This window comes from Colias croceus, chromosome 3, assembly GCF_905220415.1.
Source record: "Colias croceus chromosome 3, ilColCroc2.1".
In the NCBI taxonomy this organism is placed as follows: domain Eukaryota; kingdom Metazoa; phylum Arthropoda; class Insecta; order Lepidoptera; family Pieridae; genus Colias; species Colias croceus.
In genome coordinates this window covers 7,457,311-7,482,573 of record NC_059539.1, presented here as the reverse complement: position 1 = coordinate 7,482,573, position 25,263 = coordinate 7,457,311, and the positions used below count along the sequence as shown (strand labels likewise).

Below are 25,263 nucleotides of genomic sequence, written 5' to 3'. Positions count from 1 at the left end.
ATAGCTTTTATTTTGCTCAACATCAAGTTTTGTAAAATGTAAGTTTAAAAGCTTCCCGAGCGATGCGGTCACGAGGCTCGCTTTTATAAAACCACAGTTTGGTTAGAGATGTTTGTCAAATATATAATACCGTTATTGACATAGTGCAATGATTAATGCAGACGAGGGCCCACTTATTAATTTTAATAAGTGGGGTGACTCGCGTTTTGAAGGGGCGACGACAGATCGTCGTGTTTGTTTTATTAGTTTTGATTTTATGGTTTCGTTGTTTATTTTGCTGTGTTTATTATATTATAGAGTTAGAGAAGAGTAAAAATTAATTTTATTGTTAAAATTTCAATTTATTCATTAAATATATTAATTATTATTATACACTTGTCAGTTGTGCAAAGTAGTCCTTAATATAAAGGAAGTATCTATGTAACCAATGATTGTGGTTGATTTAAACAATTATTATCGATTTTAATACTGCTATGAATTTTAAAATACTGTAAAAAATCTCTCTCTTTCATTTTCAGAGATGTATAATTGTTTTATGTTCCTAAATATTTTATTTACAATTCACAATGTCTTCATCTTGTCTTCCTAAAGATTTCATCTTTGCAGTTGCCTATAACATTTATGCGCGCAATAATGTCTAACTGAGAATTGAAACAAATTTTTTCGTTGTTGATATTGCAATGTAACTTCAATTGAACGAATACAAAATCCTCGACATATTTTACTCATTTTATAAATCTAAAGCACCCCTACAGGTTCAACTGGCATAAAAGTGTCGGCCGTCACGCGTGCCGCCTGTGGCGTATCTCTAAATTGGATTTTAATTTAATTACAGGACGATATAATTTTTCGGTTCCATCCTAATCAGATAACGGAGACATTATCAAGTTATAGCCCTTTTGAAACAGGCGGGAGATCCTTACTGTCATACGGACGTAATTATTATTTATTCGGTTTATGCAAATGGTTCAGATTTCTGCTCATACGAAAAACGCTTTCTTCTCGTCAATACAAGAACATTTTTCTTCGTTGATGTTCAATTAAATGGGAACTTTCGTAAACTTTTTATTGGTTTTGTTTGTTCATGACATTGCAATAATGTCTTATTCCATTTATTACTTTCCGTATTTCTCCCTTTACTCTGCTCAAATTGATTGTAGATAATTGTTGGATACCATAGAAAACTGAAGAGTGGGTAATTTGTATTTCTAAATCATGTAGGTTTCCTAAAGGGGATGTAATTGTTTGAGATGGTCACATACGATAACAATTTCTCATAGTAACTTAATATCAAAATGTAGGGTGCGACACGCGCTGTACGGAAAAATCCTTTGGGGAAACCAAACTTATGGGACAAATACGTGTCCGTGGGATAGTCGTGAAATTTGTTTTATTTGAGTACTTATGTTTCGTTGTACAAATAATAATCATGTTGACAAATATATCGGATGACCCTCTATTCGTACCTATTTTAGATACCTATATAGAGATTATATTGGTATAAGTAGGTTAAATGTAAAAAATATGTCTATTAGAACACCTAGTTTAAAGTCATCACCATGAGTTATAAGCACGTTCTGAAATATAAAAAAAACATTGTAGTTCAGGATCTATCGCCCATTTTTGAAAGTGACTACTATCAAGCTAATTTTCCGTGAGTAGCTTTATTTTGATGAGACGCCCAATAGTTTCGTGTACGAAACTCGATTGTGGTAGCTAACAGAGATAACAAGGATAAATTTTTTTGATTTGATACACGTCCCAGCTCTAGTAATGAACATATCGCGATTATTAACCCTTTAAGGATATGGCTTAACAGATTCCACTTGAATGCAAGGCTGTCGCATCCGTTTTGAAGATTATCAATGGTAAGAAGCTCCAGCAATGCAAGGTTGGACAACCCTAAATTACCGAAGCTCGGGCGCACGCGCCGCGACTCTGGGGACGGCGCACGCGACCTACCCCTTACAATTATGATATAAAATGTGACTACACGATGCGCACGTAAATTTGAACACGATGTTTGGATAAAACTGCATAGAAATATATTGAATAAGTTGCATCTTATGTGTTACGTGTAAAAGCTTTTGTTGTTATGTGTACAAAGCCTTAGGTATGTGTAAAATTGTGAAATCATTTACTTACTTATAATAATAATTTTTGTTAATATCAATTACAACAATCCATCCCTAAATCCTCATCGCAGTTCACAGGCCTCCCGTGCTCTTCTAGTCGGTAGACTATAAACAGATTTAGTAATTTTTTTTTATGCACAGTCATCAAAAGCTTCCCTCACCTTTTACTACCTTAGTTTTACTAATTTTCGCAGTCTATGATGATGTAAAGTGAAGTGCTCTTTTCTATTCTTGGAGCTTTATTTGGACAACTATACTACTGATAGACACACCCCACATTACTATATTTTCTTGAATGATTTGAATGACAATTGACAGAAATAAAATAAAATTAAAATAAGATATTAGGTAAGGCTAGTTTTTGGCTAGGCTTTGACTCCCGTTTTTCAAAGTACTCCTCTAAAAGCCACAGCTATCGGAATTCTTGGACTCGAAATCTCGAGTGATGTGCAGTTCTCCTGTCATCTGGAAGGTAATGCTAAGTTAGCTTCGCAGAAACTAGGTGTACTCTGTAGAGCGGGGCAGTATTTCACTCCGAGCCATCGCCTTAACCTTTATAAGGCGCAAGTCAGCCCGCATATGGAATACTGCTCCCATCTCTGGGCCGGTGCACCTCAACAGTATCTCCTTCCATTTGACCAAATTCAACGGAGAGCTGTGCGACTCGTTGGCGAGCCATGTCTAACCGATCGGCTTGATTCTTTGGCACTGCGTAGAGAAGTCGCTTCCTTATGCGTCTTCTACCGCATTTATCATGGGGAGTGCTCTGAAGAACTGTTTGGTACACTGCCTGCTGCTGAATTCCACCATCGTACGTCACGTCATAAGCTGAAATTCCATCCATACCATCTGGACAGCTGGCGATCAACGACTGTTCGCTTTAGAAGAAGTTTTTTGCCTCGTGCTACCGAAATTTGGAATCAGCTCCCACGGGCAGTGTTTCCAATGAGTTACGATTTGGGGACCTTCAAGAAAAGAGCGTACACCTACCTTAAAGGCCGGCAACACACTCGCCATACCCCTGGTATTGTGGGTGCAAGTGGGCGACGATGATCATTTACCATCGGATGACTCGTCTGCTCGTTTGTGAAACTTCTTTTGCAGATTCAAAGATACCAAAATCGTCGCCTACTCCATGACGTGACGGTATTGCTATGTTGCGACCTTGAAATTTACAGAAGCTTCACTTCAACAAGGCAAAGATAATCGTCCCCGAAATTCCCACCTAGCTAAAAAAATTGGTTGCCTGTAAAGTCGGTATACGGGCGAAAGTTTTACGTGACAACGACATTTTGTGGGGTCATCAAATCCACCACATACATATAGCTCACTTATTACAAACTATTGAATCGTAAACAATGGACTATTGTTAAATATTTAAAATAATAATTTAAAAAATATATTCATGAGTTTTCAATCTATAGTGGTTAAAAGTTAACTCAAAAATGGAGCATTTTCGTAAATTTTCTAAAAAATCTTAGAGAAAGTGTAAGAAATGTTATAGTATACTATATATTCGTGATCTTCTCAATAAGCTCTTTCATTTGATACCCCACACGGCATGTTTTGGAAATTTTTATTTTTTTCTTTGTGTGCCATATTTAATTACCGGGGTGGGGAGAGGGGGACCACAAAACTGGTTGGCAACATCTGTCTATAGGATGTCTGGGATGTATATAATATATATCAGAAGTCAGATTTAGGTCCGCTATTTTTGCAAACGAACATCTCCTTGGATCCTGCTCTACCTAGGGTATCTAGACAAATGGATTATGAACTATCGTCTGAACTATTTCTGTGTAGTTTTTTTTTAACAAACCTAACCTAACCTAACCTAACGGCTAACCTAACCTAAACCTAACCTAACTTTGAGGGCGAATATCTCGGCTATTTTTGATTTTAGAGAAAAGTTGTACCTATAAAACATGCTTATATAAGCGTAATCTTTACGATAAAACAATAATAAATAGGTGTTATAATGACACCAACTCCATCAAAAATTTTTTAAGTCCTGCGCCCCTTTTGCTTTAGTCCAACCCTTGCCTGCGACATTTATTTATTTATTTTATTTTTATTTTATTCATAAAAGGCACCTTACAGCTGTTATTAAGATAAATTATACAAATTACATATAAAAACGCCAATTACAAGGCACACCAGTAATAGTCCAATTGTGTGACAACAAGAGGTAAACTAATTAATTGTTTTCTTGTTGGGAACAATACTTGTTTTCTTTTTCTTTAACAAAAGTACAATTGTTCTTGATGAAACATAAAACGTACATAAAAAATAATAAAAAATAAATAATAAATGTGACTTCTAGTAAACAAGCAATATCAACAAAATAACATTAAAGTTGAGAAAAAAACAAAAATAAAAATGAGCCTAATAATATGACTGTGTGAGTGAATGAGAAGATGTGTGAGTGAGTGTGTGTGTTTGTGTGTGTGTGTGTTACTTATTCAAATTATTGATAATCTGAAGAATTGCACTTTTAAATCTAGGACGTGACAAACTAAATATATCAGCTGAGCAAAATTTATTATTGTATACTTCGGGGAGTCTGAAATATGGAGAATTTTTAAGATAGTTTGTAGATGTTGAGGGCACTAAGAACAAATTTTTTTGACGAGTGCCTTGACTTGGAACCCGAAAATTTAAAGGATTCAAAATAGAGATACAGTCAAATTTATTATTTAAAATATCAAACAAGAACATTACGTCGATTAGATCTCTTCTGTCCGATAGAGCGTTAATATTGTAATGTAGGCAAGCTTGCTCGTAGCTTGCAGGGAAATGTTTAGATTTAAAATTTAATTTCTTAAAAAATATTTTTTGTATCTTTTCTAGCCTATGGATATAGCATTTGTAGATTGGTCGCCATATTACACATGCGAACTCAAGGATACTCTGAACATAAGCGAAGTATAAGACCTTTAAGCATCGTATATCATCAAAAGGTTCAGCTGTGCGCAAAACTAACCCTAAATTAGCAAAAGCCTTTTTTGTGACGTAGTCAATGTGATCGCTGTACGTGAGTTTCTCATCCAGTATCACGCCCAAATCCCTTACTGTATTTGTGGATGGAATTTTTTCGTTGCAGATTGAATATTCAAAATTTATAATATTTTTTTTATTTCTAGAGAAAGTTATTTTTTGGCATTTATTAATATTAACGGATATCTTATTCATGTTATAGTAGTTTGTTAATCTGTTAAGGTCGTTTTGAAGTGATAGACAATCATCTAAGCTAGCTATTTTAGTAAATATCTTTTTATCGTCCGCATATAAAAGAAATTTAGAACTATTAAAGCATTTATCTATATCATAAAGATAGATATTGTACAGCAAAGGCCCCATGTGCGAACCCTGGGGCACACCTGAAGGGATATCTACAAAGTTAGACCTATAACCACCAACTACAACGGCTTGACAACGATTTCTTATGTAAGAATCTATTCATCTTAGTAGGTTACCTTTAATATTAACGTCTGAAAGCTTGCCTATTAGAACATCGTAATTTACTCTGTCAAATGCCTTCTCAAAGTCTGTATATATTACATCAACCTGCACGTTGTCACTCATATTGATGTTGAGATAGTGGGTAAGATCCAATAAGTTTGTTAAGACATTTCGTGATTTTATAAAACCGTGTTGATTATGTGGAATATAATTCAGAGCATGTTTGTAAATACTTTTATATACTAGTTTTTCAAGCAATTTTGAGAATATGTTAAGCAATGAAATACCCCTATAGTTAGTTATTTCTTTTTTAGAATTCTTTTTATGGATCGGTACAATTAAGGCTTCTTTCCAACGTTTCGGAAAGACTCCTTCGGTGACTGAACGATTAAATAATATTTTTAAAGGCAAAAGAAGACCAACATATCAATATCTTAAATGTTTTACATTTCCGATAGTTATTTAGGAAATGTATAGATTTCCTAGGAAATGTGTATAAAATAATTTATTTCACACATTTCCATTTTCCGTACGATTTTAGGAATTGTATACATTTCCTAGGAATTGTATACAATGACGGATTACATACATTTCCTGTAACATATATATATATATATGGTATACCTATCAATGATTTTGTGTGTGTTGTGTAATTCAGTTTTTTTTCCTAACAGGAAAAAGGTAGGTTAGTAAACTATATCTACTGACTACTTTACGATTCCAGCAATATTTTTCATATTTTTAATGTAGGTTGTCATTGTTTAATGTTCTTGCACGAAAAAATCAAGTAGGTAGTTATTCCATTCCACGATTAATTATTATCAATAATTATTTTTATAATATACCTTATCATGAAAATCAAAACTGTTTAATAAAATTATTGATTTAGAATAATATGAATTTAAATTATTTTTTATTTGTTTCATATTCCACCATAAAATATGAGAACTCTACATCGAACATCTCTTACAGTAGAATGTCTAGGAAGTGTTAAATTTGTTATGGTTACTTGAAGAATCAGATCAATAGGATATAAGAAATAAACATAGTCGTTATGCCATTATCCTGAATCTCTTTCATGTAAAAAAAAATAGAGTCAAAAAACAGCTTGAGTCCCAGTAATCAAATAAATCTTTATTTTCCCAGATAAATAATGTTGTGATGATAAAACAAGATTAAAGATTCGATTTTACCTAGATTTGTGATTATGCGAATTTTGGCATACTTACTTAGATAGTAGTCACAGTTTTTAGTTCAACAGCTTTATGCCATATAAGTAATATCATAAAATTCTCTAGTCAATGTTTGAACAAGGTTTGAACATTTCAAAAATTTTCTAAACCGTAGAAAACTACATTAGTGTCATGCAATAATAGTTTGTGTTTTGAATTAGATTAAGACTCTTGTAGAGTCGTATCCACTTCGCTAAATATCGTAATTGATAAGCTGTGAAAGTATATCAATCCATATTATTTATTTTGTTCAAAATTACCTACTTATTTGAATAAGCATTATATGAAATACATCGCACTATCCACAGCGAAAGTAGGTATTTTGCCTGTATCCAGTAGATTTTAGTGTCTGGGGTACAAATGACGTAAAGCTAAGGGTAGAGAGACGGTAAAGTATGTGATTTATGAGGTCATAAAGTTGCACACGCGGCTGCCCTCGCGTTCACTTGTATAATTCATTGTACCACGCAGGTTACGCTTGACCAAGGCCTAGACTGGATTGAGTTAGAGATTTATGCTCAATATTTACGACCAGGTTTTGTATGAAATATTGTACGATCGCAAATACTTACATTCAATTTTAATGTTTGCGCTGCTCGGTGGACGTGTTAATGGTTTATTGTAAACCTTTTTACAGGATAAACTTTATTTAACCGCATGTAGCTTAAGAACATCTGAGAATAACATATGTACCTACTGTGTGTATGCTTGGTGAAGTAGAATGCAATAGATTATAATATTGGTACCTAAGTTACATAATAAATTCTGAAAAATGACTGTGGAGCGTAGATATCATGCATATAAAATCGATATTAAGATATAATATGTTAACATTCATAAAATAAATTAATAAACTATGCCTCTTTTATTTAGTGTCACCATACAGTGACTCTACAAAAATAGACCAATATAACAGCAGATCTATAAAAACTAGGTACCTACTTACATATTATGATACCGTAGGTACATAGGTACGTACATAGATATGTAATTGGTACCTTCGTAAATATTATTCAACATTTCTAAGAAAATAAATCATAGCGTCTTACAATGAAACCGTATTGCCCAGAAAGAGTTAATTGGAAAAGTATGATCAGAAAAATACGAAAGATCTGGATTCGCCTACAAAGCACTTCAAGTGCAGAACGTCGGAATATTACTCGCGCGGAAATGCGAATTTTCTTTAATCGATCGATGGGTGGTGCTGGCTGCTTGGATTGGTCGTTGGGCGTGGTGCTCGTTATCATTAGAGGCGCCTTAGCCAATGGTGTCGCGGTGCTGATAAGAGGGTTGGGGTTGCGAGGAAGGGTGGCGTCAGTGCGTCGGACGCAGTGGTCGAGGGCGGTCGCGTAGCATGCTGGCTCCCATGATGTACCCGGGCACGGAGGAAGAGCTCGACATGCGAGTGCCGCCGATACAGCTCGAACATCTGCCTGAAGTGTTCCTATGTATGTAGATCACGTTGTGAGTGTGCTGTGTGAACATTTTTGTGAGTGAATTTGAAACAAGTTATGTGCTTTTTAGTATCTAGATTAATCGTCGTTTTTATCAATAATAATCGATACGTTATGATAGTAAATTGTATTAAAATAACAGCTGATACAGAATTGCAATGGTAGAGTCTGGGTAGCGATTCACGTTTAAAATGCTCTCATTGCTTGTTGTGGTGTACAGTGTAGGTACCTACTGTTAATAGTTCAAAAGGTTGTTGTATCTATTAAAAATACATCTCTGTTTACAAAACAAAACATATTGACGTAAACAGCTCCTATACAATAGGAAAATTCAATAGATGCGTTCATAAAAGTTACCGGGTGTGTCTTCATATACCTACTTATATCCCTATATATGTATAGGTACAATATAAAAACTAACAGACATAGGCACTTTAGCGCGTTTATTATGAAAATTATGATTTTAAGATAATTTTAATTTTATGGCACTAATTAATATTATTATTGACATAGAGTATCCCATATATATGATTAGATACTTATCTATTTATTGTATCAAAAAAGCATAATATTGAATAAATAATTTCTGTTTGCTAAATAATTAATACAAGGCAAATAAATCCCATTTACTATATTTATCGTAAATCGATAAAATATCCGTAAAATAAAAAAGATTAATAAATGTAATACTTTAGGAATTAATACCTTTTTAGTTTTTATGGACACGAACTCTACCTATTTACATACCTAAGGCTTGTCTAGGTCGATAAGCCTTATAGAGATATGCCTATAACCAGGGCCGGATCTACCCATGGGCTTTATGGGCTGCAGCCCAGGGCCCCGAGGTTAAAAGGGCCCCCATATCGGGGGATAAAAACAATGGGCTATAATTAAAAAAAAAAATCTGTAGTCGGTTTTCGAAAAAAAAAGATGAAAATCGCATACCTACTTCAATAACTTTCGCTAACATGTAAAAGGATGTTTGCATGTTGATTTTCAACTTATACAAAATAAATCTCATTTATTGAAACTATTTAGTTATTTCATATAGGTAGGTATACATAATAATAACTAGCTGCGCCCCGCGATTTCACTCACGTGGCTCAGATCCTGTTGGTCTAAGCCTGATGATAATCCTTCCACTTTAAATGGGCTATCTAACACCGAAATAATTTTTATAGTCCATTGAATAAAAAGTTCTAGAGTGCGTGAGTTAGTAACGTAAGATGTTTCTTCGGAAACATGTCAAGAGTCCCTAGCTAATAAACATACTAAAACCCCGGGACACTAGGAGGAGCCCCGGAGTGGGGGGAGGAGGGAAAAGGTCCATTTTTTTCATTTTTCGCTTAAATCTCAAAAACGGTACATGTTAGAGAAAAACTTTCAAGGAAAAGTTGAAAGGCCATTAAATTATCTACAAGTTGTACCTAAATCATTTTTTCCTATATCCTACCGTTTCTGAGTTACACGCAGTAAAAAATGATTTTGGCTCAAACAATTTCCCCATACGATCAAAAAATATTTCTTTCTTCCAAAAAAACTCAAATGTGCAACTTGTGACCGGGTCTGATAGATTGCTCTTAATTAGTTCTATAATTGGGAAAATAAACACATTCCTCCATGGAAGCCTTTAGGAGGAATCGATTGTCAAAATATGTATTATATTAGGGTAGTTTGAGTTACTGAACTTGATCTTTTTATTTTTTTCTTCCAAAAAACTCAAAAGTGCAACTTGTGACCGGTACAGATAGATTTCTCATAATTAGGTCTATCATTGATAAAAATACCAGAATCCACCACGGAGGCCTTTACGGGGAATTGAATTTTATTAGGGTAGTTACGATACTTGAACTTTTTATTTTTTTTCTTCCAAAAAACTCAAATGTGCAACTTGTGACCGGTACTGATAGATTGCTCTTAATTAGGTCTATACTTGGTAAAATAAACACATTCCTCCATGGAAGCCTTTAGGAGGAATCGATTGTCAAAATATTATATTAGGGTAGTTTGAGTTACTGAACTTGATCTTTTTATTTTTTTTCTTCCAAAAAACTCAAATGTGCAACTTGTGACCGGTATTGATAGATTGCTCTTAATTAGGTCTGTAATTAGTAAAATAAACACATTCCTCCATGGAAGCCTTTAGGAGGAATCGATTGTCAAAATATTATATTAGGGTAGTTTGAGTTACTGAACTTGATCTTTTTATTTTTTTTTCTTCCAAAAAACTCAAAAGTGCAACTTGTGACCGGTACAGATGGATTGCTCATAATTAGGTCTATCATTGATAAAAATACCAGATTCCACCACGGAGGCCTTTACGGGGAATTGAATTTTATTAGGGTAGTTACGATACTTGAACTTTTTATTTTTTTTCTTCCAAAAAACTCAAATGTGCAACTTGTGACCGGTACTGATGGATTGCTCTTAATTAGGTCTATGATTGGTAAAATAAACACATTCCTCCATGGAAGCCTTTAGGAGGAATCGATTGTCAAAATATTATATTATGGTAGTTTGAGTTACTGAACTTGACCTTTTTTTTTTCTTCCAAAAAACTCAAAAGTGCAACTTGTGACCGGTACAGATAGATTTCTCACAATTAGGTCTATCATTGATAAAAAAAACAGATTCCACCATGGAGGCGTTTAGGAGGTATTGAATTTATTAGAGTAGTTAGGTAAAATAAAAAGCTTTCGAATTTTTCACATTTCATGGGATGTAGCTCGAAAACGGCTGCGAATAGAAAAAAAAATATTATGGTACAACTTGTAGATAATTTTATGCCCTTTCAACTTTTCCTTGAAAGTTTTTCTCTAACATGTACCGTTTTTGAGATTTAAGCGAAAAATGAAAAAAATGGACCTTTTCCCCCCTCCCCCCACTCCGGGGCTCCTCCTAGTGTCCCGGGGTTTTAGTATGTTTATTACCTAGGGACTCTTGACATGTTTCCGAAGAAACATCTTACGTTACTAACCCACGCACTCTAGACCCCCCTTGGAGGGACTCATTCAATGGACTATTATTAATAATGACATTTTTTTTTTCGATAAATTAATATTTATTTGTACTCGTTCATTCAAATACTTTTTTTTAGTAATACAGATTATAACTATCAACGTACTATTAAAAATTTATATACTTATAAACATTTGTGATTTTTTAACGAAATGCGTTGCGAAAAGAATCTCGGAATTCGAGATACCCAGCGGTAAGTCTGTAAATACTTGTATATTGACACCCTAAAAGTTGTTTCAAAATCTATATGGTAGGGTGTAAGCAACTATTAAATTTCAAGGTCAAAGGTCACAAAAATCGGTTGTATGCGCTTTCTTTGGAAATATCTCATTTCTTATGGGTTTTTTGCTATTTGTATTTATTATCATTTATCAATATTGTAGAATATAAAATTCTCTACAAATTAAAAAAAAAAAATTGTATACGGTGAACCGTTTACGCGGATGCAGGAAAGCGGGCTTGCAATGCTCTTTAGCTTGTGGCCAATGTAATGGGCAAGCTTGTCTCAATGCTCTACCATATCAGAGCGACATTAACGAAGATGGAACCTTTGACCCCGAAATCATGGAAGAACTTGAGACGAATGTCGTTGAAGACGATGATGAAGACCAGTTTGAAATTTACCAGCAGCCAGAAGACGACGATGAAGAGGAATTAGGATTATAATTATAAATTGTAATTTTTGTACCCTTTATTCCATTTTTTTACTTTCAATAAAAATAAATGTGTTCAATGAGTCTTTAATAAAAATATTAATTCATAATCACATAATTTATTTGTTTTTTTTTTTCATCATAATATAAGAAGTTTAAAATTCAAATTAATTAGGTTAAAATTCAAATATAATTCCTATATTTTCATTAACAATTCTACAATTACATGGGCAGTTAAGTGTAATTAATTAAAGTTATACTGAATAAAAAGTGGACAAGAGGAAAAAATGATTAAATATAATATAATAGTTACTAAAATTGACAAATATTTACATCATTGATTTATCGATGGTTCATCAACTATATATGGCGCGTTTTCGACCGGAGGCACCGGTTGACCTGAAGTGATGCTGTGACCACGCGCTCTCCGCCTTCTATGTCGAAAACGATTCACCATATAAAAAAAATTTTAAACAAAATTTGTAGAGAATTTTGTATTCTACAATATTGATAATAAATACAAATAGCAAAAAACCCACAGGAAATGAGATGTTTCCAAAGAAAGCGCATACAACCGATTTTTGTGACCTTGAAATTTAATAGTTGCTTACACCCTACCATATGTAGGTTCTGAGACAACTTTTACAGACTTACAGCTGGGTATCTCGAATTCCGAGGTGAACTTACTATAATGACTGGATTATAACTATATTTATATAACTAGTTATAATAATATTAATAAAAGAATTTGCAGCACAAAAATGCAGAAAGGTTCATTTCTAAATTATTATTTAAATAACATAACTGTTTTCAATTTAATTCTTTTACTAATTTATAATAAACTAGTGTTCCGCCCCGGCTTCGCCCGTGGTACATATTTCGCAATAAAAGGTAGCCTTTGTCCTTTCTCGGGTATCAAAATATCTCTATACCAAATTTCATGCAATTGAGTAACAGACAGACAGACGAGTTACTTTCGCGAGTTACTTTCGTACATATAATATTAGTATGGATGAATAACATTATTTTATTATTTTTTTAATATCTTAATATGTATAAAAAAAATTACGTGTCACTTTGTTTGTCCTCGATAGACTCCTGAACTAATGAAACGATTTAAAATCAAATTTGATTATGTTAAAATAAAAAAATTGCGAAAGTAAGTATTAAGAAAATATGAACATTTCCAAAAAAAAGGCCCCTGGTTAGTTTCAGCCCAGGGCCCCACAAGTTCACGGTCCGGCCCTGCCTATAACGAATTCATTTTTTTCACTATAAATTTCAATAATTTATTAGTTTGCTTGTTATATCAATTAAAAATATCACAAGAACAACGATCTTGGTTTCTCTTATTTAGGTACCTACCTACTTACAGACACCGCCTGAGACTAAAAGAGTATTATACAAGAACTATAATTCAGCATAAAGGTACTTACCTAGTACCTACTATATTATACTATAGTTAAATATGAAATAGGCCCAATAATAATTAGGCACCTATAACACAATCTGAATGTAAAATAAGTATAGGTATTATTAATAGATAGAACTACAATATTATAGCTCTTCTTAACTTTCTCCTTAATTATTAAGGGATTAGATACTCATACACCGCAGGATCTTTATTGGATTCATAAATAATTGTGAAACAGATTTTAATGTCTCTGCTAAATGTAACAATGGTAACAATAAACTTTTGTTTACATTTTATAATAAATGATTTATAAATGGAGGTATTGCATCTTAAATGCATCGTTTTATCATTTGATATATCTGAGAAACTCAGTAGAAAATAGTTTTGTTTTCGGTTTACAGATTATGTATATCGATTTACAGATATTCTTCTTGTGTGAAGGTGTTTAAATCATAGGTATACAGGCGGCGGCTGGTTTTTAGGACTATGTGGGCTGGTTATATCCTCTATGTTGGGCATCTTAGGTAACTTCGAGCATCAAAAGCTTACATCACAAAAAGCTTCATCATAATAATACCTAGTACCTACCTAATTCAAACAGCATTTGCCATTAAATAAAAATAAATGATTTCTAGAGTTGTGCTTTATTTATTTAATATAACATTTTTTTTATAAGTAGTTGTTTAAAATAAGTAAGTAATAAGTTTATAGTTGTATGAATAAGTAATAAATAATAATAAATAATAAAATAAATAAATCAGTTTGTGCACTGGGTACCTAGTGCACAAACTGATTTCTTTTGAACATTCACTATTTTCTACAAGTTTAGTATATTTGATATAATCGTCATGTACTCACATGCACTTGACTTTGAAAGCTTTTTGATATAAGTAACTACCTATACTTAGTATCATAATATGAAATCAAAAAGATTCATTCAATTGTTTTTATTGTTTGATTGTAATTAGTTATTTCACTCTACTTTTTTTCGTCGTCTCTAAATTTACACGTTTGAGCTTTGATTTAAATAATTTACTTACATAGGTATTCAATAAGCAGGATTGGTTTGATTTTTAATTAAAGTTTTTTGCGGTAAAGCTGTAAATGAAGAATAATTATTGACCTTTATTTTCTTATCACTTTATACGAGATCAGTCAGTTTTTGTGAAATTTCTTTAAGCGCATTGAGAGTAGGTATAATATGTATTTTATAGTAAATTATAGTGACTAGGTAGGTACATGACGTGAGCAAGGCGACAATTTTTGTATCTTTCAATCTTGCCAAAGAAGTTTCACTTCTGACACTTTTTAGGGTTCCGTACCGAAACAGTAAAACGGGACTCTATTACTGAGACTTCGTTGTCTCTCTGTCTCCAGGCTATAATCTCATAAACCGTGATAGCTAGCAGGGTGAAATTTTCACAAATGATGTTTTCCGATGCCGATATAACAACAAATACTAAAAATTAAAAAATATAATATATTAACGGGGGGTCCTCTTTTGAAAGATTTTTTTTGCGTTTAATGACAAGTTATTTACATACCTACGCAAAAAAGGAACAACATTTATTACTTCATCATAATAATTAGAATCCAGTCTAGTTATAGGTAAATTAAAAAAGAATTGACACTAAGAAAGAAAACTATTTCATTACTAGCTTCCGCCCGCGACTCCGTCCGCGCGGATGTCGGTCTTCGCGTGGATGGTTATTTCTCCATTTTCAGTACCTCTGTCAATAACATCTTATAAATATCTATTGGACCCAATTCCCAAATACGGCTAGGCCTATAATAATACGCAACGTGTGTTCGCGGTTCTACGGAACAACGTCTATGGATAAAACTGAAAAATTAAGATTAATTTTTTTCTACGTATTTTTCCAGGATAAAAAGTATCCTATTTTACGCCCAGGATAATAAGGTATAATTATACCAAGTTTCATCGAAATCGAACCGCTAGTTTTCACGTGATGCCTTCACATACAGACAGACAGACAGACAGACAGACAGACAGACAGACAGACAGACAGACAGACAAAAATTTTTTTAATCACATATTTGGGTTTGGTATCGATCCAGTAACACCCCCTGCTATTTATTTTTTCAATATTTTCAATGTACCTACAGAATTGACCCTTCTACAGATTTATTATATGTATAGATAATATCTACAAATGGTGAATAGGTATACTTTTACCTAGGTATAGGTAAACTATGACTAATAACTAAGTATACCTACTATCTATGTAGAAACTGCTTTCAGAACCAGTAGACTAGCAAATACATAATTGTATTATCTATTTGCTTCTCAAAACAATATCTAGATGACTAAATGAGTAACTTCTTTTAGTACCTACCTACCTAAATTGCAACTTATACTAATTTTGCCCAAAACACAAATGCGAATCTACTAATTCTCACTATTGCTGCCTATTTCTCATCTTCCTGCCTCTTCTTACCTCTAAGATAAAGCACGATACATTTTTAAAATAGCATCACCTTGTCAACAGCCAGTATTCCAAAATGCGGTGGCTGTCACGAGATGATAGTAGACCGGTACGTGCTGAAGGTGTCAGACCGGACGTGGCACGCTGGGTGTCTTCGCTGTGTTGAGTGCAGGGCAATGTTATCCGGGAAATGCTTTGCAAGGAACAACCAGTTGTACTGCACTGAAGACTTCTTCAAGTAAGCCTCTGTATATTAGTTGTTTTTTTAATAGATTGGTAGATAACGTAATTGGAGTGTATAGTTTTGGTTGTCTCTATTATAAACTTAAAAAACAACGAGCAGATAGCACTTAGCAGTACTTAAATACCTATATTTGTTACTCTTTTATATAAAAACGATTGATTTTCAGACCTATTAAGTTTCACAACGAAAATGCTACTTATTCAACACAGTTGTAACATGTAATAGTAAACAAGTTGTGAAGGGAAAGAAATGAGTATTTTTAGTCTGGCGCTAAGTTTACTTGTATCCGTCTAATATTGATAAAGCCACTGGCTGAAGTTAATTAGTCAATTATTTACGAAAAGTCTAAAATGTATTGTTAACTATTTATAATGCGTTTCACGTTGATAATGTTGTTTTGATTGCGGCTGTTGTCCCAGGCGGTTTGGCACAAAATGCGCAGGCTGCGGCCAAGGCATCCCGCCGACACAGGTGGTGCGGCGGGCGCAGTCCCATGTCTACCATCTGCGGTGCTTCGCGTGTGCAGCCTGTGCGAGGACGCTCAACACTGGTGATGAATTCTACTTGATGGAAGACGGGAAGCTCGTGTGCAAGCCGGACTATGAAGCCGCGAGGGCTAAAGGTTCGTTGTACGTTGCCCTAGAAGTAGATTTCCCTTGATCAGTGTTTCAGTAGTAGCCAGTAGGTATACCTATCCCATTATGGATTGTCCGGTTGCACGTACACTAAATAAATAAATAAATAAAATAAAATAGCCTTTATTGCTGTTATTTTCTTAAATTATTACATGCCAATTTCTTAAAAACTAAGTTAATTCTACTTATTCTAATTTTTATTTATAAAATCGGCAACAGGGTGTTTAAGGAACAGCTTGTCTGTCGACAAAGGCCTCCTCTAAAGATTTCCATATATTTCTATCTTTTGCTAAGCGGGTCCATACAGGACCAGCTATTTTCTTAAATTCATCTTCCCATCTTTTGCTTTGTCTACCTCTATTCCTTTTGCTATCTCTTGGATACCATTCCGTTACTAACTTAGTCCATTTCTCTCTACTTTCTCTAAACATATGTCCTGTCCAACGCCATTTCAGCTGTCTGTAGGTTGTGAGTGCATGTTTAAATTTAGTTTTATTTTTAATTTCTTCTAATTTCACTCTATCTTTTAGTTTTATACCCAGAATACACGTTCCATTGAATTTTGGCAGACTTTTAATTTATGTTCCTGTAAATCTGTTAACGCCCATGTCTGGCACCCGTAAAGTAAGCATGGCATAATGCATATTTCGTACACTTTCTTTTTTCCTTTCATAGGCATATCTTTATTCTTCATTATTTCCCGTAGAGACCAAAACCGTTTCCAAGTATTATTAATTCTTCGTTCTATTTCTTTATTCATGCAATCCACTGTCGATATAAGTTGGCCCAAATATATATATTCATTTACAAATTCTATTTCTTCATTGTTTACTGTTATTCGTTCGTTTGTTACTGTTCGTTGAGAATTCGTCATAATTTTGGTCTTAGTTAAGTTCATTGTCAGTCCTGCCTTAGCACTTTCATCCGATAGTTGCTGCATCATTACACCCAGGGTTCCTGCATCTTCTGATAATAAAACTAAATCCAAGCGCGGATCCAGGTGGGGGGTCACGGGGTCATGACCCCCCCCTGGGCTAGGTCCTCGACCTAAGTGGACCACTAATTTAATATACTCTTTTTTAAATTTACAACTTAATACTGTTCAACATGATGTTTTATTGACTTTACATAAAAGTAATATAAAACAATTAGGTAAATCAATTACAAACGGAAGAGAATATAACAAAAATTAGAGGAAAAGTTAATTAGGGTCGACCTGTGGTCGTGATTCAAGGGCAAAAAACAGGTTTATCGATTTTTGAAAAAACCTAAGTATAACTGCGGAGTAAAGTTATAGTAGGTTATTAATTTTTTTACTACAACTTTTGCACACTTTTCACACAAAACCTCAAATATCGAAATATCCCAGTTCGTGGATAAGACATAAAATAGCTTTTTTTTTTAATAAACAATAGAAAATTACTACAAAAAATCGGCCAAGTGTGAGTCGGACTCGACCGCTCCGAGGGCTCCGAGCAAACCTATTTTTTTAATAGGTTGTATCTTACGATTTTATTTAAAGCAATTTTTTCTTTATCTTGTGCTATAAGTCGTTGCTTTTATCCAAATTTCAAGACTGTGTTCACGGGAAGTACCTTGTAGGTTTTGATTCCCTTGCAAGTAGTTGCTAGTTACAGAATAGGTATGAGGCTCTATTTGCTTTTTCTTAAGATTGCGTTGACATAGAATTTGAATTAAATAACAGATTTAAGTTATTATAGACCTGAGTTCTGATGTGAATAACAATTTAATACATGTAGACCTTCATGAGTAAAGGGATTGTTAGTTTAAAATTATTTAAAAAAATATATTTTTATTTTATTTAATTAAATAATTAGGGTTTTTGCAGTTATTCCTACATCTGTGCTATAAGACGATACTTTTTAACTCAATTTCAAGACTTTGTGTTTACGGGACAGGGTGGCGGGTGCTCCCTGCAGGTATCCTTTGCTAATGTCGAAATCCTACGGTCTACGGTCCCTTGATGCTGTGAAAAATTCAAACGTATAAGCCAATGCAATCAAAAGATGCAGCTGTAAATGCTGAAATTTTTCGCAAAATTCGACACTCCCTAGGAAATCAAAGCCTACAGGGTAGTTCCCGAGTACACAGAGTCATGAAATGTAGTACAATGTACCATCTTATAACGCAGACTAGCTAGCCCGCGGCTTCGCCCGCTTTGTCTAAAACCTTATAAATTATATACTATTCCTCTTGAATCACTCTATCTTTAAAAAAACCGCGTAAAAATTCGTTGCGTAGTTTTAAAGATTTAATCATACAAAGGGACATAGGCACAGAAAAAACGACTTTGTTTACTAATTGCGAAAAACACGAATTTTTACTTAGATTATTATAAAAAAAAATATTAAAAAAAAAATTAAACTTATAACAACCCTGTTACTCATGAACGCTTACATGTATTAAATTGATATTCATGCCAAAAACTCAAGTCTATGTTACCTTTAAGCTATAATAAAATCAAACTTCTATGTCAACGAATCAGAAGATACAGCCGTAAATGCCGAAAAATTTCGCAAATTTCGACATTCGCAAGGGTATCAAAACGCAAAACCTACAGGGTACTTTCCGTAAACTCAGAATCTTGAAATTAGGTACGAAATAACATCTTATAGTACAGATACAGGAATAATTGCAAAAAAAAATATATTTTTTAATTAAATATATCTTGAACAATTTTCAAGTTTGTCTGCCTGTCAAGACCCTTTTTCTCAAGAACGCGTGGAGGTATCAATCTAAAATTTATACCGAATAATCAAATCTACGGTTCCTTAAAGCTGTGAAAAAATCAAACTTATAAGCCAACGCAATCAAAAGATGCAGCCGTTTATGCTGAAAATTATCGCAAATTTCGACATTATCGGCAAGGGAATCAAAATCTATATTGTAGTAGGTACTTCCCGTGAACACGAGTCTTGAAATTTGGTTAAAAGCAATGTCAGCACAGATGGATGAAAAATTGCTAAATAAATAATAATAAATAAAATTCATTTAATTCAGGCCACATAGCCCATAAAGTGTGGCCACATAGCTAAAACATACATTTCATGCTTATCAACATTCTCAAGTGTCGCCGGGAATCAAAACCTACAGGGTACTTCCCATGAACACAAAATCTTGATATTTTGTAGAAAGTTACGTCTTATAACACAGATAAAGGAAAATTTGCAAAAAGCATAAATTTAAAATTAAAAATGTTTGTACGGAACCCTTGGTTCGCGAATCCGACTCGCACTTGACCGTTTTTTTTTAATCTACGTATCAATTAGATTATCAAAATATAGCTTTTGTAAATTGACCACGACTATGTGACCCCCCCCTGGCACTAAAGCTGGATCCGCCCTTGACTAAATCGTCCGCGAAGCGCAGGTGGTTGAGATTTTCTCCATTTATATTGAGGCCATTTTCGGTCCAGTCAAGATTTCTGAAAATCATCTCCAGCACTGCTGAAAATAACTTCGGTGATATAGGATCTCCTTGGCGTACACCTCTTTGAATAGGAAATTCGTTGCCAGTAGATTCAAGTTTAATTTGTGCTGTGCTCGCTGTGTATACGTTTTTAATTATTCTTATATATTTTGCATGTATCCCTTGTTTCTTTAGAGCGTCCCATATAAATTCATGTTCCAAGGTATCGAACGCTTTGTTAAAATCAACGAATCCAATGTAATATGTTTTGTTATATTCTCTATATTTCTGTAAAACCTGTCGTAGAGTATGTATGTGATCTAAGGTTGAGAATTTACTTCGGAAACCAGCTTGTTCCTTAGGTTGGTTTTCATCTAGTGTATTGGTAATTCTGTTTAATATTATTTTAGAAAATATTTTATAAATATTTGACATTAAGCTGATCGGTCTATAGTTTTTTATATCACCTTTGTCTCCCTTCTTATGTAACAGTATAATTGTCGATTTGGTCCAGTCCTCCGGAATGATTTCCGTTTCGAGGATTTCATTGAATAAATCTGTAAGTATTGGTGCTAACACTGGTAATGTAGTTTTTAGTATTTCATTTGTGATTAAGTCTGATCCAGGTGCTTTATCTACTTTTTGTGTTTCGATAGATTTTATTGTTTCTTCCTTCAAAATTGGTTTAATCTCTTCTTGGTTTTCTGAGTTATATACCTTTATTCTTTGTTCCTTTATATTGCTTTTGTATAAATTTTGACAATATTCCGTAGCGATACCTAGTATTTCTAGTCTTTTAGTGGTCTTTGCATTGTTTTTATTTTTCATATTTGGAATCCAGTCCTTTTTGTGATTCATTTCTTTCAGCGCCTTCTTTATTCCTCCTGTTTTTCTATGTATGTTCTCAATGTTGTTGACCTTTTCATTTACGCACGTACACTACTACAACAAAAAAACTTACTTTTATTGGACTCGGGCGTTTTATAAAATGCATACAATCAAGATACTTACATCTATTTAAAGTGCAGCTTCGTACTTATGCTATTTTCTTTTTATGAGAACTAAAATTAATAAAGTCACTGTTAAACAGGTGAAGGTTCTCTAGACGGAGATGCAGCCAGCAAGCGACCACGAACAACGATAACAGCAAAGCAGTTAGAAACCCTTAAAAGTGCATACAGCAGTAGTCCCAAACCAGCGAGGCATGTGAGGGAACAACTAGCGCAAGATACGGGCCTGGATATGAGAGTAGTGCAAGTCTGGTTTCAAAATAGGTAAGTTTTAGAGATTCTTATGCAAATAATATAATAAATATAATACTTGTTCATGAAAACAATTATCTTTTTGAATATTATTTTAATGTTATAACGGTCCATTTGAATATTTATTTAAAAGTTATAATGGTCCATAAGGGGCCTTGTTATATTGTAGGTACTTATACCTACACAAAATATATAGTCATGTAGGTACTAAGATTAAGTACGTCAAAAAAGCGTAAAATCAATTTACGAGTAAATGTTTAGTGTTTCATCATTGATTTTTTGTGACAAATCGATTTCTATTATAAATAATCGATTAAGATACATGCACAACTCTTTTTAGGCATAAACTTTTTTATTTAGCGTTTATGTTTCTAAATGCTCTACGGCTTAACGAGATGAAACAAAGATTAAAATTTATGACTGGTTAGAGTCGAAGTAACGATACATAATATAAATGTGGTCCGATAAAACAATTTAATGATATCATTTTGAAATTAAGTCAACTGTGACTATTACAACGAAGACGAATTGAATTAAGTACCTAAATGTTTTGGTAGATAAAGTGCACCGTGAATTACAATAGAGCTACAGATTCAATGTTAAATAGGTAGCTATTATATATCCAGCGACCTTGCTATATGAAAGAATGTCCTTGGCTATTTTATTTAAACTTGTATTGACTCACAATAGTAAATGGCTTTTACAAATAAATTCAATTCAAATAATGTACGTAGTTGTGTTCATCTCTGCCTTGCGAATGTCTTATTTTTATCGACCATAAAAAGACGGCATTTCAGTTGAATCTATCGTAAATTCAAGGGCAATTAAAATATATTTATTGTTTAAGTAATAAATTAGACGTACAACAGTAACAGTGTAGGTATAGTTCTGCACGGTATGTTTTTTCGTGCGCGACTGCCTTCAGTCACGGCAGCCGTCACGCCCTGCGCTTTGGCCTCGCCTCGTAAAACTGCACCCGTTATCACAATGCCCACTACTTTATCATTTACCTAACTCTAGTCGTCTATAAAGTAGATTAAATACTAAGTTGTAAATTCAATTATATTTTACTAATCGTTACATACTTACCAATAAAGTTTCATGACGTTAATTGATTTTAAATACGAAGTAATGGCTAGTTAGCTACCTATATAAAACGTGGCAAATAAGCTAAGAATAAGGAAATTGCTTATGATTAATCTAAACACGCAATTCAAGAACAACAATGTAATAATACAAGTCAGATAGATCAATTAATTAAAGCCACAAGACGTCAATTGATAGCTGGTCATAGGTACAAATAGTGTATCGAAGTTATTACTTTAACGATGACATGAAGTAGGTAATACAGGGCGTTGTTCCAATAATCCAGTACGATTATATCGCAGCACGTCCCCATGGACTGGGTGGAGGCACTTTAATTAAACGAGCTCTTTGTTAAAAGCTCGCCACGACGAGCGGCTCCCCGCTACGTAATAACGCACGCAAAACTTACGACCAGAATAGGGTCGTACCTACTGTTTATATTACTCGCTTACATCGCTTTTATTTTCCATAATTGAAAGTAATCGGACTGTGTTGAGTATCTGCAAATAAGAGTAAATAAACATGTCATTTTAGTATTAGAGGAGGTCTCAACGCAGTACTACAAAGCAGTTTCGTGTCTAAAATATACCTATCAGCAGTTTTAAAACCTCTTGAATTTTATTAATTAACTTTAGTTTTTTCTAAGCCTGTGATTTACATTGCACCATATAAAATTATATTTCTATTTATAGAAGAGCAAAAGAAAAGAGGCTAAAGAAAGATGCCGGTCGCACACGATGGTCACAATACTTCAGATCTATGAAAGGTTCAGGCGGCGGCTCTCCCAGACACGATCGTTTACTCGACAAAGATGAACTGAAAATTGACTTGGATTCATTTAGTCATCATGGTAAGTATCAGTTATATTAAAAGTACTTACGTATTTATATAGAAAATTTTTATTCTATTAATGTATTATTTAGATGAGTATAAAGCCCACGTAAGGAAAATATTTTTTCTTTCCTAAATTAAAACAATACAAAAATTAATACAACGAATGAAAATAAATTTTGCATCATTGCATCCCATATTAAAAGATGTTACAAATTCCAGCGTTTATTATCTCTAATCTTTAATCACTTAATTCCATAAGTACCATTATTTCCCATTCTAATACGGGGGTCATAGTAAACCGCATTTTGTAAAACAGAACTGAGCAACGATAGCTATAGCACGGCAGCTATGGGGGGTGAGGACAGTTCGCCCGCGGGCGGCGTGGGAGGGGGCGCGCGGTTCGGGGCCACGCCGCCGTACCTGCGCGCGCATTCACCCCCCCACGCGCACTACCACTACCCCCCTGACCACCTCGTCTACACCAATATCGGTATGCACTCTATGTACTTTGTAATCATTTTAATGTGTTATTATTTGGTGTACGGTTTACAGAGCGAATTAATGAAAGTATCCCCATTAACGGTTTTATTTGTTGTTGTTTAGTTTCGATTGGTAATTTTGTAAAATATTAATTAATGTTATAAAAACAATAGTTAGGACCTAGGTACGACCCAATTATTTACTTTTGCTATATACATAGAGGAGATTCGTATATACTAATGTTAATGTTACTTAATCTACTTTAGCCTTTAAGTAATGACTAATGATAATATATCTACATAACTATATAACATATAGATTCATGGCATGGTAGATTAATCGTGTTTCAACTAAGTCGTAAGTATTAGGTACCTACTATGATTATTTTGCTTTAAACCACTTTAAATAATTAGATTGGTAAGTATGATTGGACAGAATATCAATTCAGTTGAATAAATAATTCTTAGGTACCTTTAAAGTTAGAGGTAGCCGGTAGAATTTGATTAATTATTTATTAATAATAATTACTAGCAAAAAGTAATGCTTTAAGAAGGTTCGCGAAGTTTTCTACCCTAATTATCAAACTTTCAATTTTTTGCGTGCAAATTAATATTTTATGTATTTTATGATTGATAACATCATATCTAGACATGATTTAAAAATGCCATGTCAAAGCCTAAACAAGTGTTTCTCAGTAAACTGTACCAGAAAAATACTTTTGCAAAAAAATATTGTGGGATAGAGCCTGTGGATAGAGCTCTCTTCGTTCGCCTTGATTAATTATATCAATGGTATTATTTATAACTTAATTTAATAAGTTAATAATGAAAATACCGTCATAGTAGTTGGAATTAATAAAAGCTAACTTTGGACATCACACATTTTCTATTTCAAAGTCACAAAATCACGATTAACAACTATGCTTAGGTCAAGCCATGGGCGGTGGTCTCGGCACTGGCACCGGAGGAGCATCAGACATGAGCAGCTCGTCATCACCAGCCGCTGGGGGGTACCCGGACTTCCCCCCCTCCCCGGACTCGTGGCTCGGGGAGCCGCACCACTACTCTCCGCGCGGCTACCCCTAGCGGCGGCCGCCGCCGGCGCACGCGCACCTCGCGCCCCCGCCGCTCCCCGCGCCCTGCCCACCGATCGCCCTACAACCGCTCGAACTCGTTGTTAAACGTGAACTGTGACTTGACTCCCCAATAGTCTAATATCAAGTAAATTAATGGATTTAAGCCAGTAATGAACATTCCAATACCATTCCATTTACAGTCATATAGAAATAACTTAAATTCTGATATGAAATAGACGTGAAATAGACAACGTAAATCGTGAAACGGATATACCTTATCATTGTAAATAGTACTCTGTACGACAGCCAATTGTTAATCAAACACTATCTATAGTTTTACAGTTTAAATTCAAAATTTTGTGTAAATAATTAAGTGTATAGAGGTATTATGTAAAGTTTTTAT

At 34.0% G+C, this 25,263-nt stretch overlaps 1 protein-coding gene across 4 annotated transcripts in view; it reads left to right on the top strand.

The window, feature by feature from the left end:
• The window catches only part of LOC123705869 (LIM/homeobox protein Lhx3), a 45,485-nt gene extending 20,253 nt beyond the window's left edge, over positions 1–25,232 (top strand). The window contains exons 1-7 of one of the 4 annotated variants that reach the window (XM_045654937.1): positions 8,157–8,277; positions 15,879–16,053; positions 16,473–16,681; positions 21,214–21,397; positions 23,164–23,321; positions 23,622–23,795; positions 24,713–25,232. In XM_045654937.1, the coding sequence (XP_045510893.1) occupies positions 8,184–8,277; positions 15,879–16,053; positions 16,473–16,681; positions 21,214–21,397; positions 23,164–23,321; positions 23,622–23,795; positions 24,713–24,870 (1,152 nt within the window). In that variant the 5' untranslated portion in view covers positions 8,157–8,183 and the 3' untranslated portion in view covers positions 24,871–25,232. Of the gene's footprint in view, positions 1–8,156; positions 8,319–15,878; positions 16,054–16,472; positions 16,682–21,213; positions 21,398–23,163; positions 23,322–23,621; positions 23,796–24,712 lie in introns of those variants that run through there. The other 3 variants (XM_045654938.1, XM_045654936.1, XM_045654935.1) reach the window with 3 other exon arrangements.
• The last annotated feature ends 31 nt before the right edge of the window (positions 25,233–25,263 follow it).